At 40.6% G+C, this 18,933-nt stretch overlaps 1 protein-coding gene across 3 annotated transcripts in view; it reads left to right on the top strand.

The window, feature by feature from the left end:
- LOC104049365 (uncharacterized oxidoreductase ZK1290.5) overlaps positions 1 to 17,532 on the top strand; it is a 49,433-nt gene extending 31,901 nt beyond the window's left edge. For 2 of the 3 annotated variants that reach the window (XM_064455610.1, XM_064455611.1), the window contains exons 4-8: positions 2,957 to 3,048; positions 8,231 to 8,413; positions 8,950 to 9,009; positions 11,136 to 11,237; positions 17,235 to 17,532. In XM_064455610.1, coding sequence (XP_064311680.1) covers positions 2,957 to 3,048; positions 8,231 to 8,413; positions 8,950 to 9,009; positions 11,136 to 11,231 — 431 coding nt within the window. In that variant the 3' untranslated portion in view covers positions 11,232 to 11,237; positions 17,235 to 17,532. Of the gene's footprint in view, positions 1 to 2,956; positions 3,049 to 8,230; positions 8,414 to 8,949; positions 9,010 to 11,135; positions 11,238 to 11,823; positions 11,967 to 17,234 lie in introns of all 3 variants that reach the window. The other variant, XR_010373507.1, reaches the window with a different exon arrangement.
- Positions 17,533 to 18,933: the final 1,401 nt, after the last annotated feature.

Here is an 18,933-nt window from a genome sequence, read left to right on the forward strand (position 1 = left end):
CTGCTTTAAGGCAGTCTTTCCCAGATTTGGACAATGCAGAGCGACTGTGTTAATCTTCCATCAAGCAGATGGAAGCAATTCTCTAGAGTAGAGTCCATTGATTGTTCGTTGAAATTTAAACTCTCTATTTTTCAGGAAATTCCAGTGTTTTGAATTCATGTTTCCACCATGCATTGAAATAAGATTTTTAATACAGTCAGGCTGTGCAATTGTTTTCATATTTATTGTATTTTATATTGTAATTTAATACAAAAGTCAAAACACTTTAACTTCCATGTATTAGACTGTAACTAAAAACAGAGCGATGGAGTTGAAATTAAGAGTTTTAACTTTACCAAGACTATATGCGTGGATTTAATGAAAATGAAATGTTTTAACTGTATTCTCTTAAAAAAAATTTTTAAGAAAAGCCTGGTTCCACAAAAACATTGAAATTCTAATTATAGTTTCTCTGTTGTCTGGGAAAATGTTTACTTTCTTGGCAGTTTTGAATTTAGCTTTCTCTGTGCGACATCACCCTAAACACAGCAATGCCATAATACTGACTTTGGTAGGAGCCACTCAGGTGACTTTTAAGACAAAACTTAACTGACCTGAAATTCTTGATGGGAGATCTAACAAAAGACTTCTTATCAGTGAATGCCATGAGACTGTGGAACAGACCTCAAAGTCTCCTCTGAGAAGTAAGCTAGAAGCAAGGGCTCTTAGAGTGTGCTACAGGGGGGAAAAATTGAAGCTTTCTGTAGAAGTGGGCAAGTTTAATAAGCCCTTTCATCTTTCATGTCTCTGATTTGAGTTTTGTTTTATTTTGGCCTGAAATAAAACCTTTATTCTTCAAGGGCAATAACAGCATGTTTTTCGTAACTCCTTAGCTTTCAACAATAGAGTATAATATTTTGATTCACTATTGTGTTAAAACTGCAAGTGTTTTTCTGACTTCTTTGGCGTAATGATTTATTAGTGTTGACACTTCAGCGCTGTTTGTCAGTAGAAGTCAAAAGCTCAGGTTTTGCTCCTTCTGGCAGATTACATACAAATTATGCAAATCGCTATAGTGCAGGTTATAACCTAATTATGTTCTACATCTTCTACATCTTGAACAATGATAGTTGCTGTAAGGGAAAGCTGTCTAGCACTTTAGTTGCTAATGTATTTTATTTCCTCCTTTTTCTATTCTACAAAAGAAGCCACGTTATGAAGTGAGAGTACGCATGCAGGTTTTGCTGCCGTGCAGCATATCTGCTTGCGCTGCTAAAATATGTGAAAGAAACATAGCGGTCAAATTGCCTGTATTTATATCAGTAGTGGCTTTTCTAATGCAAAACTGATTTTTTTTTCATGGCTTTAACAATCTGTTTATAATAATTAGCAATAAACTGTAACTTCACTTACAGACTTTCATAGAAGACAAGAAAAAATGAATTTTTGTTTTGTCCAGGTAAACCTAACCCACAAACCCAAGATACTTTGTAATCTTACAGCTCATATTTTTATATCCCACTTTATAGTCTACCTGCAAGTTTGGGTTTTTTAGTACATAAAACACATTTTAGGAATAAGTACTTGGTTAGTACATTTTTCTCCAATATTTTCATTAGCTTTCGCTTCAAGTGAAATTCTTCCTTTTAATGTATTTACATCTCTCAGTTGCATTAATAAGTGCTTTTATGCAGCTGTATTCCAGCTTCAAATCAAGGCAGCTCCACGTAGTTCCCTCCTGGCCTTGAGAAAGTGTCATCTCAAACTGTGGAATGAGGGCAATTTCAGTCCAGAAATCTTTCCTTTGACATCAAATTGGGCTGAAATTGCCCAATGACTTACTTTTTTTCTGAAAAAAAAAGCAACAGTGTAACTTTTGGCTTAATTCCTTTCTTTTTTGCTATAGGTATTGGCATGCACGTAAGTAGATAAGCACATGCACATACATTATATAGAGCTGGCCAGCAGAAATACTGGATTAACCACAGTGATGGACCTCTGTGTTCGCACACCTTGAGAGAGACTTTCCATCTGCAGAGTTCCAGGTGGAAGTGCAGATCCAGTCAATCAAGACAAAGTTCACATACTGAACAAACGGGTCTGATTTATAGTCCACAGGATCCCCAGCCTAAGGAGACCACTACTAGCCTGACCACAGCCGGTTTCCCTGTTAACTGGGTTTAGCGCAGAATAAGGACCAAACTGTCAAAGATGGTCAGGGTTGGGGTGTGGTGGCAGGTCAGTGTTGGGAGTTGTGCTTTATCGTATCTGAGGTTTGATGGAAGACATCTCATTTCAGGGCTGTCAGCACTTAATTTATATACATGCATGCACACTTAAGGCTTATTTTAAAAAATAACCTTCATGACACCTATGTGCCATTTAACTTTATTTACCTGTCAACAGGAGCTGACAAATCTAGCTACATTTTTAAGCTTCTTGGTTCTTGTTAGATGCTGCTCACTTAATTGAAGTTTTTATACCGAGTTTTACGTAACATCCCGTAATGATCTAATAGAAATATAAGCAGTGCCACATAGTTCATTAGGGCTGCGTGTCCTTGTGCTGTATTGCTCACACCTTATTAGTCTTCAGCAAATGTTCCACTTTTTCTTTAGTTTTGGCAAGCTGCTCAGAACACCATTTCCTTCTTTTCATTCTGGTGGAGTCCAATTGTTCTTTGCTTATACTACATTAGCCTTTCCCAGAATTTAGCCTGGAGTTTTTATACACTGGGGAGTTTCCAGTGTGTTTAGATTATAAAATGATTTCCTAATGTGACTGTGACGGAGCCATGCTTTCAGATAATACTGTCAAACTAGATTTTGGTGCTGTTTTTCTCTGTTTCTTTGAGGTATTTTGCTATACAGAAATGATGTGTACAATCATTTTGTCACTTGAAAGCGATATTTTTCAAATCACCCTCCCCAATAGTTAGGATATTCCCAAAAGTTTTTCTTCCTCTGTTTCTCGTTAGGTTTGTGTAGATCAATTGGCGTAAGCAACTTTCTTATCAGTCATCTTGAGCAACTAAAGGAAGACTGTGGGATTACTCCACATGTTAATCAGGTGAGTGGATAAATATATTCAAAGTACCTGGTTTGGGGTTTTTGCTTTTGGTTTCTTTGGTTAATAAACTTCTCCCCACCCCTACGCCTGAAAGACTACACCCAAACTAGCCTTTGTCATACAATTTCTTCTCTTTCATTTCTATATACACACTGAAAACCATTCAGGAAGACGATCTGAAGTGGGGGCGGGCAGGGGATCTTTTCCCCTTTTTCTTCCCCAGTCTCTCTGAGGGTACTTGTTTGTGGCTGCTTTTAAAGCACAAACAAATGGTCTGTGTGCCAGCTTTTGATGATAAAACAGTTTAGAAATAAAACCCAAGGAGCACTGAACATTTAGCATCTCCAGAGAAAACAAGGTTATGGAGAGCCTCTGTTCAAATACTATGTATAATTCCTGCAAGCAATGCCAAAAGCCTCAGGTGATTACATATCTATGTGAGGGTGCTGTTTCCTTTGCTCCCCCCTTATTTCATATTCATATTTCAAGATCATATTAAATTAATGAACTTCTCATTTACGAAGGTGCTGCGAGAGCCCTGGCAAAATGTTTCTGCTGCTCTAGGCAGATAAAAAATGGCTACCCACATACCGGCAGACTTCCAGGGCACTGACAACTATTCCCTCGTTGCTGTTTTCCGCCCACAGCTATGCTGGAAGTTCATGCTCCCATTCCTACCACCTCCTGCCAGTGAAAGTGTGCTTATGCTAACCCAGAGCTGGGGACTGGAATGGATGAAGTGCAGGCACATGCTTTTCCCCTCTGTACAGGTGGTGAGGATTTCTGGCACTGTTTATGGTTTAATGTCATAAACAGGCACAAAAAGGTTGCTCAGAATGTGATTGTCAGAACATAACGTCTCTGATTTTTGCTGTCCGCTGGACTAAAGGTTACTAAAGGACAATTATGAGTGATGATAAATTAACATAAAACCATATAAAATGTTTCAATTATTCAAATAAGCCATTGAAATATGTCTTAAGACAGGCAGGTTGATGACTGTTTAAGAATCAGTGAGTTTGTCAAGGTTCAGTTGTGTCTCTGTTTCAGAAATGTACATCGTCCAAGTCTGGCTGGAGCTTGGCATAAGTTACTGCCTGTTAAATGAGAATAGCCTTTCAGTCTCCTACTAAATCACTGCAAGGGAAAAAAAAAAAATCTAATCCTGGATTTGTTTTGAAATTTCCTGCTACCCACAATGTCAAAACGTTACCAGTCTTACTGTGTCAGGAGCGTTAATGGAGAAAAGCTGTTTCTTGACACTATTTGACGGCATCTCTTTTTCTGTGGCTGAAAGAGAGGAGACAAGACGTTGAGGTGGGAGCGATCCTGGGGGGTTGGGAGGGTGCCCCTGCTGTATTCACAGTCATTTCTTAAAGTTCTTCCAAATTAAAAACAAAAAGCCAACACTGCATGCCACTGCAAACTGCTCCACTCCAAACAGTTTTGTTATAGCATTAATTTACACTTTTTAGAGTTACAGGAATCATATAAACCATAGCTCAGGTTATCCTCAAGAGAGTATTTATTCTGTTTCTTGCTTAGTTTTGGAGAGTTGCTGAGTCTGATAGTGAGATTATTTAAGCATTATCAAATACCTGTTGAATCCCTAAGTTTAAATTGGGAATGGAAGTGCTGTACTGAATTCTCATTTCACTGTCCAGAATTAATAATGCAAAAGATCTTTGCTATATTTGTGCACTCTCTCAATGAACTTATTTCTAAATACAAAACGTTTGCAAATAATAATTGTATACAAAGTCGAAATATTTAAGAAACAGTTGAAGTAAAATCACTTCCCTCTTAGCTGTGTTAAAACTGCCTAAAGAATTTAGGTTGTTCTTATAATTCCAACAGTTCTTACGATGTTAAAATTGAAAGTTGTTTTTTCTGTGAAGAGGAGGGAGTAGGAAGGCAGGAGAAAGAAGGTTCTTTATTAGACTTTTATAGTCCTTGCAAACCAGGTAGTAAGCAATGCTTCTGTTTTACAAACCAAGTTGTAAGTACTGCCTCTCTTCTTGGTTCCTGGAAAAAACAGTATCATCATGGCTTTTAAAGAAGTAGGAAAGGCTCGTCTTTTCAAAAATATAGTATTGTTGAGGTATTTAGTAGTAAGTAAGCACCTATTAAAATTGCAGTCTACTGCTATAGATACTGTTAAGCACTGCATAAAATGATGGTAAATATTTTATTCTAGCATCGTGTAGAATGAAACCTACAACCTAGAAGTTACAGGTTTGTTTTCCAGAGTTTGTAATTGACTTGGCAGTAGTAAGTTTGGGTTTACACTCAAGGAAGTCTTTGAAGGCTCTTTAAAGGCTTTTATTCCTGTCACTCATTAGGGGAAAAAATACATTTTATAAGAATTTAATTAATATATTTGTTTCCTGTAATAAAGTGATACCCTGAAACCTAATATAAACTAATATAAACTGTTCCTCTCCAAATTCCCTGTAGGAATGCTCACCAATACTTTTTTCTACTTTTGTAGAAGTGCAAATTACTGTGTCCTGGCCTCAGAGAGATTTAGTAATGTTGTTAATATTGCCACGAACGTTGAGCTCTGTTACGTAAATTTGTGCAAGGTAGAAATGTATTTTGGTATTTTGAGGCACTAGGAAAAAAGCCCTCTGTACATAAACTCACCTGAGCTGTCTTATATTTCAGTTTTATAAAAAGAAACCATTTTAAGACTCTGCATTCCCATGAGGGAACTGAAGTCCAGATGCACAGAAACTTTAACAGGTGAAGAGAACCCACAGCAGGGTGGAAAGAGTGAGGCTTTTGTATCCCATCACCCGAGGTGTGACTTTCGAGGTCTGTGTTATTAGGCTCAACTTTTTCCCATTGCACTATGACTGTGATAAAAAATGTAGACATTAAAGCTTACTTAGAGTTCCCCTGTGGCTGACCGAGGGGCAGCTGTGCAGAGTTCTGTAACGTGAACTGTGAACTCTTTTATGAAACAAATGCCAGTTTTTACACACAAATCACTCAGGGTAGAGCACCAGAAAAGATCTTCCCCTACCACCATATGACGGACAGCCCTTGCCTGAGAAAAGTTTGGTGACTAAAATAGCAGGGGTGGGGCAAGTCAGGAAGCAGCAATTATTATTTTGAGGGGATGCGCATGCTGGCCACTCACCCTGTGCCTCTTCCAGCTCAGGATGCTAGTCCCTTGCATTCAGATGCTGCAGAGCCTTCCAGAAAGTTTTCAGAAAAAAAAATAAATTCAAAAGTGCTTATCTTATTTTATGCATTTGATTATTTTAGCAATATATTTGTGAAGGAAAATACTTGCTGCTACCAACACACAACTTTATGAGCCAAAATATAATACACAAAATTTGGGAGTCTCTTGATTCAGCGAAAGGCACAAAGTATAAAGTATAATATAAAGGTATATCTTCCCAGGTGGGAGGTAGTTGTTGCTGTGTATTCTGCTTGTGCAGCAGGCAGGTGACATCTCAGCACACTGTTCTTAGCTTTAAGTATTTCTGGTGTAACCTGAAACTGTGCTGCCTAGAAATCTTATTAGACCAGCAGGTAAAGTCTGCTTGCAGTTATATCAGTAATAAATGCTGAGTAAGTCACCTGATGCCGTAGGGGTACTGCAGATTTTTCAGCATTTGATCCTAAATACGTCATTCTTTATTTAATATTTTCTAGGCAATGGTATTTGTTACACTAAGTGTAAAGAACGTCTACTAAAATTGCTTATTACTCCTGTAATAATGGAGTAATACACCCTGCTTGCTCTTTCTTTTTCCCCTCCTGGTTTTGCATAAAAACAATGAGAATATTTTCTAGCCAGCTCAGGTGCAAACGAGAATAACCGTATGACCTAAACACTGGTCTTTCACGTGTAAACATGACATACAAAGGCTACTCAAAGGTCAAGAAACATCAAAGGTTGAAGACATGGATGTGTCTGCTGCTTGAACCTTGTTCCCGAGTCCACCTAGTAATTTAGATCACAGCAGCTTTAGGCTGACTCAGCCCAGCCTTCGAGGGGCACAGTTTTTTCTTAGCGCATATTGACTGACTGCCAGCCTATTGTTCCCGACCATTGTTGTCTGAAAAGACAACATGTACTAAAGATGAGAAACAGGAAATGTTCATTTGTCCTCATTGTGGCAGAAGAAATTTTCCAGATTCCATGTGTTGAGGTAATTGTTCAGAAGAGTATTTTTCTTCAAAATGCGCAAGAGGTAGATCACTGGAACAATGGTGACGGCCAGACACAAGAATACATCACATGATTTTGTATTTTATAAAAGAAAACACTACCACCCGTTTTGATCTGAATGCAGAGGAAGGTGTGCTTCTTACAATGTATAAACCATGTAATACTTAATAACAAAGGTTATAACAAAGCAGAGGTTCTGTCTTGGCTTTTGCTACACACCAGAATAAGTGGCTCTTTGGAGATCCTTACTTTCCAATAACTCCTGTTTCCTTTTGCTTCCAACAACTATGTCTTTGTAGCTTGTTACTTTTCCTCTTTTAACTGGTTCTTGGCAATTTGCGATCTTCCTTCCTACAAAGGGTCTCCTCCACACTTCATTCTGCAGCGTGATTGCTTCCCTGCATAAGCTGTTGGTGACATCACACACAGAATACAGGTTTTTCCATGCACAGTCCATGCCAACAGGCTTCGCTTCCAAGGTCAGGCTCTCATCTGAAGGAGATTGTTCTGGTTGGTCTCTTGCAAACCCGGTCCCTGCCCAGCCCCCTCCCCTTGCCTGTGCAACTCAAGGATCATTAGTAAAGAAACAGGAAGGGAAGTGGGTTTGAGGAAAAGAGGATGGTCTCAAATCACCAATAAAACTGACCTGGCGCTCTCTTCCACTGTGCATTTGCCTAAATTTCTCAAACACGGAGCAGAACAAGAGTGCAAGTCCAGCTGCAGGTGGGGCGGGCGACTGCTCCATGCACCCTGCTTGTGGGGGAAGCCTAAAATGCATAGTAAACTGTTGTGCCGATTAATGGCAAAATGCTTGTGGATTAATGTCGTTTACATATCTTCTGAAAGTGATAACGTGCATCTGTCTCCCAGAGCAGTAATTTCACTCATGTTTTATTTTTAAAACGAGAGAAAAAACATTTTCATTTATCAATGATGTCTTCTCTGAAATGTACACTCAAGGTTTAACTAAAAGTTAATTTCTATTTATCTAAGGTTGAATACCACCCTTTCCAAAGACCTCAGGAGCTGGTGGATTATTGTAGGAGGAGAGACATTGTTTTTGAAGGCTACTGCCCTTTGGCCAAAGGTGAAGCACTCACTCACCCTAGTATCATTCAGCTGGCAAAGAAATACAGCAGAACTCCAGCACAGATTTGCATACGCTGGAGCATACAGGTAAAGCAGGGTGGTAATAAAAATGTGGCTCCTCTCTCAGGAAGAAAATGCACATAGTTCGGGTCTTGTGCATCAAACCAGAAGTTAGACAGAAAATATTTTTCCATCAGTATGTTGATATCGCGTGAACAAACTGTGCTGTACTGGAAATTTGGAACGTAGTACACAAAGCATGGCAACGTTTGAAATGTGCAAATAATCTGATTGTAGAGAATAAAAAGAACCACCAATAAGAGAGATGTTTTCAAACTAAATGTTACAAGCAGTATGGGGCATCGTTCCATTTCTATCACTCAACGTGAAGTACTAAGTGGGGAAGCAGCGTATTAAGTTGATATAAACCACATAATCCGTGTTGGAATTTAATGCGGCGTATATAGCTGCAATTAAAAATAGCATATAGAAATGGCAGTGTCCCCTGAAAAATGAAATTAAAACCTCAGAGGACATGAGGAATGTCTTGCAATGTTTTGAAGAGAGATTATTTTCTTTGAAGCTATGTACATTTTGATGATGAGAAGCGTGATGTTTTTCAGAATGGGATTGTCACTATTCCAAAGTCCACAAAAGCAGAAAGGATACAGGAAAACTGCAAGGTGAGGTTTGGGTACGCGCTCGGGTCTGACTGACATCCAAATTACTGGTTTTAATACTTGGGTTTGCCTGCCCATTTTCCTGTACCAGTTTTATACTGGGGCAACTCAGATATAATTGGCAAATGATAGTACCATAAAATTACTACAGTATAGTAGAAAACCACAGTTCACAAATGTCAGAAATCAACTGGAGGGCTAAACACTTTGTATAAAAAAGAGATCCATAGAAAGACCTTTCGTAGTTGATTTTCATTGTTAATATTTTCATTTATTACTTGGCTGATAGTAGAACATCCTAAACTGGTTATGGTTAGGTCCTTTTTGTGATAGGCGCATAGGTCAGATGGAAGGATTTTGGCTGCTGCGCGTAACACTCTATGAAAGCTGTAAAACTTGGGGATATCCCAGGTGCAGACCTTGTATAAGGCAATCACACTCCTGCCGGAGCTGCCTCTCCCCTGCCTCCTTCCTTCCCCTGGGCTTGCAGAGAAGGTCCCAGCATGACAGGGATGGACAAAGAAAAGAAAAGTGGGGAAAGAAAGAGGATTGGCAGCATGATTTCCCCACTCTTTTTTAATTTCCTTTTCACACCAACTGTTTCTAATTTTTTACTTCATTTTTCTCTCCATTTCTCTAATCTGAAAGTGTGCTTTGGGCAAATCAGGAAGAAACTTTGTAAGAAGATAGGAAACTTCTGTCTGCTGGTTAAATCGCTGTGGGGGATGGGTGTGTGTGCAAATCAATGTCCACGCAATGAGGATTTCTTCTGGTGGCTCTGTCTCTTCATATAGCTCCTGCCTTGCCTGTTCATTCTGACACGCACACTGCCTTCTGTGGTACAGGCATGGCTGTTTGCGGTAGTGTATGGTGAGCCAGATCAGAGAACGGAACCAGGTTAAAAATCCTTCCTTATTCTTTTATTTTCCCCCTTGATATTTTAAATCCAGAATAATTCTATTTTTTACAGAGTTTACTCTGTGGCCCCACCAATTCATTTCATGCACCAGAGGGATTGCATTGCAGCAAAACTTAAATCACTTACGATGGAGAGGAGGAGGGGAGAGCTGGCGCAGTCATCGGATGTTGTTTATCACATCTCCCTTTTTTTCCTTCCCCCCATGCCAGTGTGTTGCCCTGAGTCTCTGCCTCCTCAAGTCAAGTTGCTGAAAGCATGGACCTCGTCAAGCCCGTAGTGTATGATATAATATATAGTGTTCCTGGTTCTGTGACTGACCCCTGGTTTAGGTTTAAAAAACTTGAGAACTGAGGTTTAACTACAAGGGTCATTCCAGCAGACAGCGATTGCTGGATACCGCAGGATGGGAGGAGCTCCTTTGGCAGCAGTTCAGGCTCCACAGGATCCTTTTATCAAGTGTGGAGGAGCTCTGACAAAGACAACAGAGCAACTTAGAGCAACTTCAGTTCTGAAGTGATAATGTCTGAATAAGACGCCTGCTAAGAAGACACTGACACTGTCATTCGTGTTGCAGGTCTCGCCACAGGGGAAGTCAGTGGCTATAAGAACCTGTGCGTGAAGACAGGTGCTTGCTTTCGAGTTCGTACCCGGTCACTATAGCACTGTACCTGCTTCGGTGTTAGCTGGTCCATGAGTGTTGTGTCAAAGTAGACGTAGAACAGATAGATGTAGCCTTTGGTTTGCTAGCTTTGTGACTGTCCTGATACCTTCTGATAATTCTCTTTGGCCGAAGCTCTGAGGAGAACAACTGTAACGCTCTAAACTGAACATTGGGATGTAAGTGAAATACTGACCTTGGTTTCCAGAGGGACTGCAGTCAGGGTATTCACGTACCTCTGGCAGTGACCATACAGAGTGCTGTCAAAAACACCTTCGATACTACCATTGTCTTAGACCCTGAGGCCAGAGTGCTACAAAACCATCTTAACAGAGTCTACAAATAAAAATGAGTCACAAAAGGAACAATGGGCGCAGTGGAGCCTGTCAGCTTAATGCAATATTTGTCTATGACAAAATATAAGAATTTCCAGAAGGAAAATTTTAGAAAAATTCTGCCTCACATTTAAATGAGTGTCGGTTCGTTTAAATAACAGAAACATTCCTGATTCTCTCTGTGTTCATGATGCTAACTATGTATGCACTCCCACAGGTGTTTGATTTTACAATAGCAGAAGATGATGTTGACATTCTGAACGGAATGCATGATGGGAGACACGTTTCCTGGGACCCAAGCCTTATTCTGTGAACGAAGGTTTGAGCTTTTTCCTTTGTCAGTGATCAGTGAGTCACACCATGTAATTTAAATTCAAGGAAGGTCACAATATGAGTATGATTGTAAGATTAATGCCTGCTGTTCATGATAACTGATTTGAAATCCTTAACATTGATAACAGACAAAAGGTATTTTTGAGGGTAGCGATTTTGCACAGAGATCTTACATTTCCATCTCAAATCCTGACCCATAGTTTACTGAAGCCCATGCGAAGCCTCCTGTTTATGCCACTGACCCTGCGTCAGGCCATTTAATCAAGAGATATCCCTTCTGTAAAAATGTAAGAAAAAGTGCTACCTACTAATGTACAACTTAACAGGTGTTAAGTACAAAATAATTTTTCAAGTACTTTGCTAGAGGGATACAGTGTATGAAGAAGAAAAAGCTGGGTGAAAAAAATGTTAATACCATTATTATTACAGTATTTATATGGTAGAATATACTACAAATCTCCATCAAAAATATAATCTCACTTTAATAAACAATATCACCAGAAAATGTTTTATGTGTATCATTGCATAATAATGGCATTGACTCAGAGTGTTCTATGCGTATTATTTACTAGCCTGTAGGTATATCAAAGTAGAAATCTTTCCGGGGAAGCCCATGTACAAATAAACTGTCTTCATGGCTCAGGATTGAGCAGCAAGCTCCAAGAGCCAAAGAAGCATCTTTGTTATTAGTGATCTTCTTTTACTGGAAATTCTGGTGAGTTTTGTGTAGCGTTGAGTAAAAGTTTAGCTTTCCTTTTGGATTTGTCCAGGAAATCTCATTAAGAGACTGTACTGTTTCTCAGATTAAATATATCTATGGAGTTTACAGATCTGTTTTGAGAAATATGTCCGCAGCGTCTTTTATCGGCCGAGTGTTCAACTTCTGGTCCCATTGGTTTGATATTTTAGGAGTTCCTGTGTCTAGAAAGGTATGGAAAATCTGACTATGATTTATATTGTGTGTGGACTTCCTGAGGCAGTTTTCCCAGTGCTGTTCTGCTTTAGTCATATCGTGAAACAAAGCTCCTTCGTTTTTTATCAAGAAGGGACTTGCAGCAGTCATATATTCTAGCCTGCATTGTTTGTTCTCGAAGTACAGCTTCTATACAGCTCAGCTAAAATACAGACAAACTTACCTTTTTGATAACAGAATAATTGGCTGGTTTTTCCCGGTGAACATTTGCATGAAAATTTGTCTAGATTTGCCTCTGGAATCATTAATGTGTTATTTATTATTTTAAAATACAAGATGTTGTATGAAATGCTGTACTCACTAATACCTGTGCAATGTACGGTCCTAAGAAAGATCCACAACTCCACAGTCAGGTTATTTTCTAGAGTTTCAAGCGTGGCCTGCAGTTTGAGGGCTTCAGTATCTGGGAATGCCGCTTTAGGTCTCTAAGAACAGCTATGTACCTGCTTAACTGTTGTGATGAAGGGTTCAAGAGTTCCGAAAAGTAAGGCTTATTTATAAAATTCAGGTAATTTTTAGGCTTTTTTAGTTTTTGCAGAAAATTATGGCAACGTCTAAGTGGGAATTGGAAAGTTTGCCCGGAAATAAACCTTTCTACCAGTGGTCATCAGCTAATCCTGCTTTTGAAAAGTCACTTTATTAACCCATTACTGTGTTATTGAGGGACTCCTTGCTTCACAGTGTATCTGAATTCATAAAACGAGGACTAGAAGTGAATCGGGTGCCTGGCATTTTCTCAGTGTGGCTTTTTGGCAGTGAAGACTTTCCCAGAAACTACAGAAGAGGAGTTGGAGTTTTAGCCCTAGTTCTTCCTCAAGAAACAGATATCACATCCGCATACTGTTTCCAACACAAATGATGCATACAAAGTGAGCCCAATCTTTATGGAGGCTAGCAAATTCTAGCTTCAGTATTACCAGAACAATACCAGTTAGGACTAGTTACGTGGGCAGAAGTCCCATGTTGCTCAGAACAGCTCTGTTTTTTCTGCACTTATTTCTGACTGATTACCTCCCTGTTCTGAGCTACACAGAACTAAACCAGATTTTCTTGCTAATCCCCTGCATGGATGACTTTAGGCTGCAGTGAGGATGGCTTCCTAATTCACTGATACGTTTCATTGTTCCCTCTGTCAAAGGGGTTTTACAATGGTTTTTGTGTCTGCATCTGCTTTTGCTAGGAAATCAAGCCACCATTTTCTCTGATCTAGATCATGGTATCTAAGCAGCACAATGAGTAACGAAAGGAATTATCAGATAGAAATAGTATTGCTAAAAACGTTTTCTTCTTAAGGAGCAGCTGTGGCAAGTTAGTTTTAATCTGATACTTTCTTACCTGCCTTCAGACTTAATTGTTGTTGGTTCAGGACTTTTTTCTGGTTTGGGTTTTTTGTGTCATTTTCCCTAGCAATTCCTTTGCTACCAGGTAGAGCGGCTTTAGAACCACAGAAGTGTTTACTTTTACCTACGTACGAAGCCAAGTGTCATTTGCGGCAATATACCCTTCCAAGTGCCAGGACTCAGCTGGCCCACGCTATCTTTCTCCCAGGTGTGGTGCGCAGTTCTGCACATCGTGCCATTGCTAATAGCCGTTGCTTTCTGCTGGGAGCTGTAATTGCCCCAAGAAATTGGAACCCCGTTACCTCCTGTGCGCTCGGGTTATATCACTGGAGCCTCTTCCTTTGCATACGGCCTTCACAGGTTTTGTACTATGTTAATTCAGAATCACTGAGCAAATCCTCTTTTACTTTTGATCAGGTTGCAGAGGAAAAGACAGGCTCAGTGGATTCATACTTTATCCTCCTCTCTACAACTAAATTGGCATTACAGGTGTGGTAGGTAGCTCTCTTTCTAAGCTAAAGGCTGCTAAAGTGTAAGTCCACATCACCTCATCTAAATGAGCTTTTCTAAAGTACCAACAACTTTGATCATAGTATAAAGAAATAAGACAACTAGTAAGAAACTGGAGGTTTAGGGGTAGCAATGAGGAGTGATGTTCAGTAATAGAAGCAGAACCTAGAAGACCAAAAGGATATAAAAGTGCTGAACATACAAAATCAGGACGTTTAGCTCCATTTTTTAATTTCTTCTTTGGTCAGTTAGCCTGGCAGGGCTCGTTTTTAAGATATTTTTGTTTTGTTTTGTTTAAACTCAGAATTCATCCCTCAAGGGAACTCTTGGAATTATATGCGTATTCTTCCCCAGCACTGAAGTTCTTCCTCTTGTCCATATTTCTGTAAGACAAGCTTAACTTTCTCACCTTTCTACAGTGACCTTTTTTAAGATGCAGCAATGCATCCATTTTATCGGTATAACCCATCGTCTTGCCAATAAGAACAGGGAGTAGACCTGAAAATCAAAGGCACTTGCTCTTCCGTATTCTGTAGGTCATTTATGCTAGTGACTGATTGTGATAGTGACTGATTATGATAGTGACTGATTTATGCTAGTGACTCCTTTCTAGTTGAGATAAACCGTTATTTAAATTAAGGTACAATTTATCAGTGTTATCTACCTCAGCGCAGTCAGCTGCCTTTGCCGGAGCCCTGTGACCCTTAATGGAAGGGAACTCTCTTGAAACAAATAAGGAAAGGAATAAAATAAACTGAAAGTCGGTGGAAAGGGTGAGGCCACTTTCTGTGCGGCCAAGTCGCTTTTCCTGTCTGACTCGGCGTGGCTCCCTCTCTCCTTTTCCTTGCCTATTTCTGAATTTCATCTCTTATACTACTGGGGATGAAGGCACCTAAGAACGTTTAATTGGAAAATAACAGGAATGGTTTCATTAAGTGCGTACTTCAGGAAAATCTTTCTTAATCAGGCTGCAGAAGTGTTTCTACCGCAGCTGTGCCCCAAGATAACTTTCAAGATGTTTTTCGGACTAGTGTGTGTAATACTAGTAACTTCACAAATCCACCAAGCCAAGCAGGCTGCGAAATATTCACCCTTCTTTTTGCACTGTGGTTAACACCAGCTGATTTTCTTTTTAAAACAGCAGTGCTGAACTGTTCTGCCAGGAAAGCTGACATTAACCCCATAGTTTTGAAAATGGGGCAACGGTGGAGTAGCTCTTGCTGGCACTAATTGAATCCAAGCACTTAACTCTTTCCGCGTGGCCAACCCCCTTCCAAAGCTTTGAAGCTCATCTCTGACTATAGCGTGCTGGGTGAAAACAGCAGAGAAGCCAACCTTCTGGCAGCTTTCCCTGTTGCTCTGCTGGGAGTCTTTTTCTGTACTTAATATTTTCACACTTCTTGCAGCCTCTATTAAGGTGTCTGCGCTTTTGTAAGAGAACGTCAAGTCTGTGCACTGCCTTGTAGTGAGCCCGCATTATATTTGTGATATAGATGATGCAGCCTCACTGTTTGTCTTTATGAATTGCTGCTTATCCATCAGCAGCATCACATAGGACTAATTACAGCTGCCAGGACTGTTATAGAATAGTAATGACTTCTAGGGGACCAGAGCATGAGAACCATCTCCAAACCCTGCCACTGCCCATCGGAAAAACAACAAAAAAAAGAGGAGCACAAAGCCTGAAACGAATTTCAGTCAACAACGGTGATCGTAACGCGTATCGCTCTGTACGCCGTTGTAGGCATGGCCAAGGCTGTGGGATGTGCTCCTCTAAGCCGCGTCGCACAGATCCGTGGTACCAGGTCTCAGTCACTGCGCCCAAGAGGAGTATTTATGATCTTCACGGTGTTTTTGCCAGCCAGTGCCCCCTGAGGACCATGCTGTTGCTGAACTACTAATATAGGAAATTGAAGAGTGTGTTGGCAGCATTGTCATCCTGTCAATGGTTGCTCTATTTTTTCTCCAGTAAAGTCGATTTCCAGGACTTTCTAGATGAGGCTGCAAAATTCCATTATAATGAACTAGTGCTAAGTTCATAACTTGGCTGTGAAATTTGGAAGGGGGTGGCGGGGGTGATGTACAATTACTTTCACAGTTTCCTGGTAACAAGGAGCGCAGAGATTGGTGGGTTGTTTTGTTCTAGGTGTTTTTTTTTCTCTGAATTCATTCTTTCCTAGTGGTTCTTCATCCCACTGAATATCCATAAGTAAAATGTTGCCAAGATGATTTCACAGTAAATCACTTGCTTTAGGTGCAGTATAAAGGCGGTGGAAGATGAATCGGAAACGTAGCTGTCAAGGTCATACCTGTACTGTGGTATAAATTCACTTTCCCGATGTTGAAAAAAATATATTTAATGGACTTTTTGTATTAAAGAAACAGTTACCAGCTGTTTTGTATCACATGGTTTGTGAGATTTTTGCACCATCATCACGAATGCCCTATCAACCAGGTATAAGTACCTTTGATCAATCTGAAAAATCATCACAGGTGGTTTTGTTTGGGGATTTTTTTTCTGGAAATGGTTATTTTGCACACACACCTCCAATATTACAGATAAGTAATATCTGTAGTCTGTCAGATAACTCTGGATTTTCCACCTAAGGCTGCTGTTACGTTCCATTATCATGTCCGTTAACGTCGTTAGTTCGCCCTAGCGGAAGATGCGCAGTAGGGCGCGAGTTGACTGATCCGTATCACTGGAATAAAAAAAATTAACCTTCAGAAAGTTTTCTCATGCTGCGATATACAGTTTGATTACTGTAGGACTTCTGCTGCATTTTAATGCATATGAAGAAAACATATCGTGATTACCTATATTAAATTGTGCTGCGGTTTTGGCCGCAATGATACCCAGTAAAACTATTGCGGGTCACTTTCCCAACTACTCCGGTTCTTTCCTCTTGGAAAGAAGCTTTTCCTAACGTTATGTTCAGCTTAGTGATCCAAAAATCGATTACAAATTCTTACAAAAATCCATATAGCAAACTTTTTACGCTAGCCTTTTAAAACAAAAAAAGGCCATTTAATGAATGTTAAATGTATCAATATCAAGAACTTAAAAACAGGCCACCTAAATGACAGAGTGCTCATACTAAACAATGCGCGCATTAGTGTCTGCAATGGTCTCATCGCTTTTCTTTTTTCTCCAAACCAGGTTTTTGAGTTCAATCTGAGGGAAGAAGATACGGAATTTTGGAATGCTGTGAATCTCAACAGAAAATTAATTCATCTAACCTATCCGCTGTGGAAAGGATAATTTAAAACCAGATTGTGCTGCACCGCCGAAGTGATGCAACTGAACAGTAATTCATTTTTAACTGAAAATAAATCTAAATTGTTCTCCTGGGTACTCAGAGTACCTAATAAATATTCATCAATGATCAAAAATCAGTATCAGTGGCTTGTATTTACCGTTATGCTAATGGCTTAATAAAATCACTTTGTTTACTCTTTTACTTGTTGCTTTGCTACAGCTACAGAAACGCTTACTTTCAGCATTCTCTCTGCTTTCTCAGGGCTTCCCGGCATTGTCTCCCAGCGCGGGCCGAGCTATCTCACAACATTACAATTAAGTTTTTTCTGCCTGCCTGTACTTCATTTAAGGTGCCATTTTAACAAATGAGTTTGGGGTTTTTTTTCCTTACAGATTTTGAAAAGTATTAGTTGCTTAAAGGCGCAGGTAGGAGCACGCTGCAACGCATGTAGATCTTGAAAAAATATTCAAAACAGGGAATATTTGTTCTGGGATCGCAGCAGAAACCTGAGTCTGATTTTTTTTTTACGCTGTTTTTTTACGTTTCTTCTGTTCATGAGAATTTCAGGGGGTGCTGCAGGCCACTCGTGGTGCCTTCTTGGTGAGCAAACCTGTTGTGTTGGTGCTGTTTCATGGGTCTCCTGTCCTGACCTCACGCACCAGGGAGGAGCGGCTCTGCTTTGTGGCCTAAGTTGCGTCAGGATGGATAAAAGTACTTTTTGTTTATATAGATAAAGGCTCTTTGAAGGTGCAGAAGAATGTGTTGGAGAAGAACCCTTTGCTAACCTGTCTTGCAGGGATTTTGAGTATCTTGTCAAGACACCGCTCTGCTGCAATCGCGAGTTGTCCAGCCGTGCCAGCAGCAGGAGAGCGGGGTCTTGCGGGGGTGCCCGAGGCCGCCGATCTGTTAGGACACAGGCCGTGGGAGCACCCCAGCCTGCAGCCTCTTTCCTGACAAGATCAAGGCGTTTTCCTGCAAGGAAATTGCCCTGCGACTACCCACATTTCTGAAATCCCCACTACACTTAAGCTCTCTCAGGAGGTTCCACGAGAACTTTGGTTGTCGCAGGCAGGTTTTTTTCTTTTCCTGGTGCCAGACCCTAAAAGATGAGCTTCGTCAATCCCAGTGTCACAGCGGTTTGGTGTGTGCAGCCCGCCCGCTGCCGTTCGGCCGAGAGCTGCGTTCTGGGTGTTCCTGAAACGCACCACAAGTAACACCGCGTTGTCCTTCCTCCTTGTCCTGGCTGCAGGCGGTTCCGGAGCCGAGTCCTCGATGGAGCTGTGCGTGCCCTGGATTCCTGTCGTGCTTCCTCAACGCTGGACCTGGCAGCTGAGGGAGGTACTAAGGGGTGAGTTCTCATTCTGATGGTGGGGATGGAGCACAACCCTGGTGGAAATGGCCTCGCTAAATACTTCCCAGCAGACTCTTGGCCGGACCAACCTGAATTTCCCTCTGTCTGTGTCTCAGTCCTTTTGAGCAGGCTGCAACCTGCGCTGCCGAGCCACGGTAACCTGTCACTGCTGAGGTTTCGGGCGGCCTTGGGTGCAAATCCAGCCCATCTGGCTTCATTTGCCTGAGAAGAACGAAGCTGATTTCAGT

Source organism: Phalacrocorax carbo, chromosome 6, assembly GCF_963921805.1.
Source record: "Phalacrocorax carbo chromosome 6, bPhaCar2.1, whole genome shotgun sequence".
NCBI classification, from domain to species: Eukaryota; Metazoa; Chordata; class Aves; order Suliformes; family Phalacrocoracidae; genus Phalacrocorax; species Phalacrocorax carbo.